The sequence below is a fragment of the Hippopotamus amphibius genome, chromosome 11, assembly GCF_030028045.1.
Source record: "Hippopotamus amphibius kiboko isolate mHipAmp2 chromosome 11, mHipAmp2.hap2, whole genome shotgun sequence".
NCBI classification, from domain to species: domain Eukaryota; kingdom Metazoa; phylum Chordata; class Mammalia; order Artiodactyla; family Hippopotamidae; genus Hippopotamus; species Hippopotamus amphibius.
Window position 1 is genome coordinate 67,796,225 of NC_080196.1, and position 8,321 is coordinate 67,804,545.

Sequence of the window (8,321 nt, forward strand, 5' to 3'; positions counted from 1 at the left end):
ACAATCCCTTTTTTTTTATTTTGCAGAAATTGCATGTGTGTAATCAGGATGAAGACCTCATGCCATCCCAAGATTATGTTCTTTCGTATAACTATGAAGGAAGAGGGTCTCCAGCTGGTTCTGTAGGTTGCTGCAGTGAAAAACAGGAAGAAGATAGCCTTGACTTTTTAAATAATTTGGAAACCAAATTTACTGCCTTAGCAGAAACATGCACAAAGAAATAATGTTACAGTGCTACAATTAGACATGTCTTTGTCAGACATTCTGGAGGTATCCAAAAGGGATACTGTAAAATTCAATTTATATCTAGATATCTAGATATATATGAATATGAATATGTATGAACTTTTCTAAATTTTTTGAATTATGTACCAATTTGTAGTTTAAAGCAATTTGTTACTTATCTTTTCAGGAAGTTTAAAATGTTAATACAGATTTTGCCTCTTTTACTGCTGAGTAAATAGACAACCAACAAATCTCATGCTATAGCACTGGAATTAAGGTCTATAAAGGATCTCCTCTTCTTTACAGATATTTTCCCAATAGATACATTGACTAAATATTAGTCCAAGAATAGAAGCTGTACTTGATTGAATATAGAAGAACAGCTTTTGGGCTAGAAATTCCATTCTTGTTCCAGATTTAGATAAAAGTGGAATATTAATCATTATGGTAAATTATGTTGGATTTTTTAGCTCTAAAAAATCAGTAGCACCTGGTCTTTTCTTCTGACAGCTACTAGAATTTTGTTTTCCTTTTGGGTACCAGTTAGATCAGGAAGAACAGTTCTAGCTACTCAATTGCCCTAATAAGTTCTCAAAAACACAGAGCCACAACATGAAAACTGCACCAGGAAGGTGTAAACCCAAAAAAGTGTTTTTGTACTTTTGAAAATGTGTTTTATAGTTTACAAAAGGATTGTTATGAGGAATATGTCTGTTTCCTTAATCTCAAGAAACAAAACTATTTTCACCATACAGAGAGTTATTGCCAATAGTTAATGAAAAATACTAAAGGGCTTCTATTGAGATTGTTATTACAAATCTTTTTCCTGAGATTCAGAACTACTATTGATAACTTGCCAGTAATGAAAATTATGCTGAGAAAAAGTTGCTTTTCTTCTCTTGAGAATTGTACTCTCGTATTTTCATTTGCAGGTTTAGCACACGTGGCTCTTTATTTCCTCTCGACAGTAGTCATCTGCAATTAGAATATCTTATCCTTAGATGGACTATAGTTATGTCATAGAGTCAGTCTGAAGAAACAGAATCCCTCCATAGTTATGGGTAGCAATGAGTGTTTACCATGCATTTCTATTCACTACCATTTTCAAATAAAATACATTATTTCTTATTAAAGCAGGTAAATATTACACAACGCTAGAAAGAATCAAACCAATGTAGGGGAACTTAAACCTTAGGTGCAATTTAACATCTTCCAAGATGTAGCTTAAATTTAGTGCTTCTCAAAGTCATTTATGTGCTAGAGCCTCTGGAAGGCCTTGCAAAATTCCCCAAGCAATGGCATTTAAACTTAAAATAATTAACATCTAATCTTATGATAAACCTAATATCACATTATTGTATACTCACTTCAAATGGTAATTTAAAAAATAGACAACAAATAATAGGTGTCACTATTAAAGTTGTGATTTTGAAAGAAAAATAATTGATTAAATTAATTTTAAAATTTTGTAGCTATGAAGAATTGGGACCTGCCCCCCACCCCTGTAAAAAAAACAATTCTTTATTTGACTTTGGAGGCAGAATTTGTTGAGCTAGCACATGAAGTGGCAATGTCCTATAGGAATACAGTTTGAACTATATATATGTGTGTGTGTGTGTGTATATATATATTGTATATATATACAATTTTATATATATACAATATATAATTTTATATATATACATACACACACGTATATATACACACATACATATTAGTGGTTTATTATATATATAACCATTAATCAATGCAACATTTAAAACAAAGTGAAAAACAAAGGGGAAGATATTAATTTTAAATGAGGCTGGGGTGTGGTATGTCCTATAATAGAAATCCAGGATTTAAAAAAGAGAGAGAACTTAAATGTTTGGTTCTTAGGTGCTGCATGATAAGTAATCAGATCAGGAAATAGTTCATGTACATTTATGTAATTTGTTTAAAATTATATATAGCTAATTAAACTTTTCTGGTTTCAGTGAAAAGGAAAGAGGGGATCAGGTGGAACAGTAGATATGCTTAGCAGGCTCTTTCTGCATCTACAAACTGGGAGCAAACTGGTGACTGGCTGTCACAGTTAGGGCTCCCGGACTTACAGTGGCAGGTTTCCAGAGATGAAATGTTTTTCTTGGAGCTAATACTAAAAACTTCTTTTAACCTAATTCTAGTAAAAATAAATCTATCACCATTTTCTTTGTCTCTCCTACCAATCGACATTTAAAAAATTTAGAGCCAAATAACCATGTTCTCCAGGTCAGATTTTAAAGGATAAAGGGAGCTGGCTGGGGGGTGAATCTTACAAAACTGAGGCATGACTGACCCAAGACCCCAAACCCGTCACCTTTGCACTGTATTCTAATCGGAGTCTGGAAACTATAAAATGTCATTTTCCTGCTCACTGCCCTGTTTTAAAGAGACATAGATGTGATTCAAGGAAATCAGCCCTCCCATCAGGCCCTCTTTCTTTAATCTCTCTCCCAACCTTGTCAATAACAATTCGTTGGCAAATACTCCAGGCTGTCAATCACCCTCCAGTATGAATTACTTTTTATGAGTTTACTTTCTTACGAGGATTTTTAAAATAATAGAAGAATTAAGAATTTTGAATTCATAAAAGAAAAATATTGTGTAGTCATTTGGGGACACCTGGAACTCTGGGAGAGGGTAAACCCAAGTGGGGTATTTGCATGGTCAAAGAGCAACATGAAAACCCAGGCCTTCAAAGGCAAAGAGGGAGGCCACTGAAGGGATATGAAAAATAAAAAAGGGACATGAGTAGTAATAAAAGCAACATTGCTTCTTAATTTGTCCTAGGCCAGGCCCTTCCTTTTCCTTCTTTTCTCAGGCCAGTGGCAGCTGCCATTTGATTTTGGTGGTGTCACTGACCCTTTCTCTGTGCCTCACCTTATTTGGAGTGTGGAATTGAGAAGAGAGCTGACTGCTTGCTGAGTCTAAAGGCATTTTCAGGATGGGCCTGAACTGGTTGTGTGGGACAAACCATGCACTCACGGGGAATGCTGGATTCCTTATGCAGTCCTCTGGGCACTGAGACAGAAGGTCTCCAGTTAAACGAGTATCTGAAGTTTCTGTTTGATGCTCCACTTTCTGTTTTCTAATTTGCCCTGAAACCTAGCTTTTTAGATGGAGACATTTTAAAGAATAATTTTCCTTTTAAAGACTTCTTATTTTTAATGTAAACATTTTTTAACATATAGTATTCTTTCCTTATATGTGTTAAGATGAAAATTATGCTATTTTAGTGTGAAAGAAAATATCTTTATGAAGCTTTCCTTTTTCTTCCAGTGAATGTTCTTGAATTTTTACATAAATGTAGTTTTTTCTTATTTTTGTAAGGAAGCTGCTAACTATCTGTCTAAAATACAGTGAGGTTTTGCAACATTTTTAACAGCTTTAATTTTGCTAAGTTAATTTGCTTTTGGAGAAACTGGGCAGGTTAAAGTAAGCAAAAATTTAATGTGTAAAGCAATATTTACAGGTGGGGTGGGATGTAATAAAACAATGTTAACTTGATTTCTTGTCTTTGCTATTTTTAGAGATTAAATTATTCCAAGGTGGTCACGTTGTAAAATTGTGCTTAAGACTGGAATGGAAACAGATCCTCAGTAATAGCTTTACTGTATTTATAGGGAAATACTTAGAGAAAGGGTCATTACCAAATTATCAACCTCATTATACTATTTGGGAGGAGGTCACTATTTGGGGCAAAGCTTTACAAATAGATAGCTGTCTGCTATCTATCTATCTACCTATCATCTACCTATCATCTATCTATCTATCTATATCTATCTATCTATCTATCTATCTATCTATCTATCTATCTATCTATCTATATCTATCATCTATCTATCTATCATCTATCATCTATCTATGTATCATCTATCATCTATCTATCATCAGCAGATTTTGACTGGGTGAAGAAGTATTGTAAGGTTGTAATTGCAGAATGTTCCAGAATTAATACAGTGATACAGCATTCTTACTTGGAGGACCAGTAGAGTCAAGGAAAAACATTATGAGTTAAAAAAAAAAAAAATCAAGCGATATTCCATTTGGTTCTGCCACTTACAAGGTATACATGCCCTCTGAGCTTTAACCACAAGTGGATTATGGTTATGTGCACTGCACGGCCACAAATGTAAGACTGACCATTTCAAAAATGTCTGGGTTGTATCAAAATCTTTAAATTTTAATCTAATTTGAACCACAATTTTAATTTCAGGAACTTTTATTGTGATCATTATTTTGTGTGTAAATATTTGACTTCAGGTAGGTTCCTTGAATTTTGTTTGTGACAGCAAAATATTGGATAAATTCCAAATGTCCAGCAGAGTTGGTTTGGTTAGATCTGGGGTGGTAGTGACTGAGAAGCATGGAATCTAGAGTCAGATTGCTTGAATTTGAATCCTGGCTCTGCCACTTTTTAGCTGTGTGACTTTAGAAAGGCTACTTATCTTCTAAGTCTTAGTTTTCTTATCTTTAAAATCAACAAAGCAATACCAACTTTATGGAGTTGTGGGGATGATTAAATAACTTAATATATTTAAAGCATGTAGAACATTGCCTGTACATAGTGAAAGATTTATGCATGTTAGGTACACAGGAAGTGAAATTATGTACTTGAATATAATACAAAACAATACCTGATCTCTTTTTGGGGAGAAGTTTATGGTTATACAAGGAGAAAAGGAGGAAGGAGGAAAAGACACTTATTCCCCTCCCCCCCCCCCCAATTTGTGCTTATAATACACAAAACAATTCTATAGCATATTTTTCTTTCTGATAGGTTGTTATTCCCCAACCTCCATCCCATTTAAGCAACTAAGTCCTTCTATGTTTATCAGATGCTCTGTAAGTGTGCCAGAGACTTAACACCTAGAGACTCGAGGTCTAAGGCACCCACGTGATCGTGATGAGAGTAGCAGCTGCCTTAGTGACCACTTGCTTGAGTCAAAGACCTACCACCAGATGCTCTCCCTGCTCAGTGCCACTTGGTACTCTATAGGAGTGAGTGAGACTTTCCCCCAGAAAAGAGAGCTGAAGATAAAATCTCAAATGACTAAGGTTTGTTTTCTGCCACTTTGACTCAATAATGACTCAAAAAAGAAACTGAATAATAGAAAAATAAAAGGAGATGTGTTTGTGGAACTTATGGAGAAGTGAATTGAGATTCTTTCCTACTATTCAAACAAACAAGCAACTGGTGACTGTTGGAAGACAGGGAAGTATGTATACACCACATTTTCTTTATCCATTCATCTACCCGTGGACATTTAGGTGTTTCCATCTCTTGGCTATTGTGAATAGAGCTGCAATGAACATGAGAGTTTAGGTATCTTTTCAAGATCATGATTTCAATTCTTTTGGCTCGTATAGTAGTCCATTTCTAATTTTTTAGAATCTCCATATATTTTTCACAGTAGCTACACCATTCAGCCATAAAAAAGAAGGAAACCATGCCAGATGCTACAACATGGGTGAACCTTGAGAACATTATCTTAAGTGAAATAAGCCAGTCACAGTAGGACAAGTACCGCACCATCACACTTACATGAGGTACGGAAAGTAGCCAAAACTGCAGAAATAGAAAGTAGAATGGTGGTTGCCAGGGGCTGGGGGCAGAGAGGGAAATGGGCAGTGCTATGCAATGGGTGTAGGGTTTCAGTCACGCATGAAGAAAGTTCTAGAGATCGGCTATACAACACTGTTGTCCCAGTAACCATACTAAACTGTACACCTAAACATTTGTTGACGGTACATCTCAAGTCATGCATTTCTCATCACATTGGCAAAAAACCCCCAACATACTTCCCTTCAAGAAAAACTGGTTCAGGTGTTCTTGGGGCGAGGTAACTTCCATGAGTCTTGAGGGTAGGGGAGGCGTGGTGTTCTGCCTTTGCCTCTGGCTCCCAGCATTCGTGGCTCCTTTTCAAGTATCTGTAGGAGGGGGGCACACGCCCTTCAGTCAATCAGACCTCTCTGTGTTTCAGCACAGCCTGAAGACACCTGGGCTGCACAAACATGTGGGCAGTGCCGGAGAAGCATGCAGTTGTTGTCACACGTAATTTCAAAAGCAGAAGGATCTTCAGAAGCCAATTTGAAACAAGCTAAACACTGGCAGAAACACCTGCAACCTATGTCTTCTATAATCGTTCTGTCTCCTGTGCACAGTGCAACCATAGTGGGGGGAAATATACACTTGGAATATTATAAGCTACTATTTTACTTAGGGGCAGGCTAACATGTAATATTCTAGCAGAAACCTGAATATTTGTGACAAAGTTCCCACATATTTTTAAAATTGATTTTATTGTTTTATTTTCAAAATACATACGGTAAATACAGCTGTGTGATTCAAGTGTTTATCCGTTTTTTAAATTAAGGGACAGATTTACGTTACCTTATTAGAATCACTTCCTGTATAGAGACAAATTGTCTGTGGTGGTGAATTGTATTACGGGTGACAGCATTGTGCTAAGACTGGCATTCTGACTCAGACTATGCCATCTTCTCTGACATTATGTGATGGGTTCCAAGCAAAAGTGCAATTTCACAAAGATTCCTGATACCTTGAAATTTCTGCGTTTTTGTTTTTGTTTTGTTTGTCAGCTGCTTTGGGTCTTTGTTGCTGCACATGGGCTTCCTCTAGTTGCTGTGAGCGGGGGCTACTCTTCGTTGTGGTGTGTGGGCATCTCATTGCGGTGGCTTCTCTTGTTGTGGAGTGCGGGCTTCAGTAGTTGCAGCATGCAGGCTCACTAGTTGTGGCTCATAGGCTTAGTTTTTCCGTGGCATGTGAGATCCTCCCAGACCAGGGATGGATCAAACCTGGGTCCCTTGCATTGGCAGGCAGGTTCTTAACCACTGTGCCACCAGGAAAGTCCCTGTGGTTTTTTTGTTGTTGCTATTTTGTTTTGTTTTGTTTTTTTAAATACAAATCATCATAGTGAAGTTAAAGCAGGTAGAGAATCATAGAAGTTTATTTGGGGAAATGCAAGAAAACAGCTTAAATATATTAGGCGTAGAGAGGAAAACAGTGATGTGAATTTTATTAGAGTCACGTTGGTTTAGTCACATTTTTGTCCTGTGATTCTAACTTGGTGATACTGGATGTATCTGATCCACTGTGGGAATGGTCCTTGGAATTAAATATGAATACTTTCCTCAATTCAATTCTCAAAACAGTGTATTCTTCAAAAGGAAGGCTTATTTACCTCATCCTCCTGATATGGAAAGATCATATATGATTTAGAAGGAATTCTATGTTGTATATGTGTAAACCTAGGACACACATAATATCCATGATGACAATTCCAGATGTAGAAAATACGTCAATATTTTTTCATAACTTAATTTGCCTGTATCTCCACAGTCCCCTCACACTCTGTTTATTATCGCTGGTTTGCCCTAATAAAATAAAAATGCACATTTTATCAGACTAAGATGAGGGTTCTCTTTCACTCATCTGTTCATGGATTGTGTCCGAGTTTCAGAGTTTATGCTGCTTCTAGCAATTGCGGATCAGAGGGAAGGGTTTCTCTTCCTGAGCTCTTCAGATCCAGGATGCCCCCTAATTTTTTCAAACGATTTTGCTACTCCTTGAAAAAGTTGTACACTCTTCTGGCCTATTTTCTGACCAGATTTGTAGGTAATTTAATTAAGCAAATTATTATCTCTGGCAGCCACTTGGACCAATTTCCTATCTCCAATCTACACACCAACAGTCATACCAAATGTGTAATCATAGAATGAGATTATTATCTTGATCGATAAGGATGACAGCATTAGAACAATGATCCAAAGAGAAGCACAAGAAAATAAAACAAAAACCCATATGTACACACAAAGAAAACATCGGGTTTAAATTTGAATGCGATTTACATTCTAAATATCTACAAAGGTTGTTTGGCTTATTATGGGAAAATTATTTAACTTGCCAAGTAACTTTGACAAACTAATTTCACTGTGCTTCTGTTTATTGTCTAAAGCAAGTCCCTCCCCTCCCCCCCTTCTTTGTCAGTCAGTAAATCACTGACAATTATTTCTTGGTCAACTACCACATGCCAAACACAGTTCTAGATGCT

At 36.4% G+C, this 8,321-nt stretch overlaps 1 protein-coding gene across 2 annotated transcripts in view; it reads left to right on the forward strand.

Annotated features, from left to right (window-relative positions):
• The window catches only part of DSC3 (desmocollin 3), a 46,482-nt gene extending 42,729 nt beyond the window's left edge, over nucleotides 1-3,753 (forward strand). Inside the window, exon 16 of one of the 2 annotated variants that reach the window (XM_057700225.1) lies at nucleotides 27-3,753. In XM_057700225.1, the coding sequence (XP_057556208.1) occupies nucleotides 27-224 (198 nt within the window). In that variant the 3' untranslated portion in view covers nucleotides 225-3,753. The remainder of the gene's footprint in view (nucleotides 1-26) is intronic. The other variant, XM_057700226.1, reaches the window with a different exon arrangement.
• The last annotated feature ends 4,568 nt before the right edge of the window (nucleotides 3,754-8,321 follow it).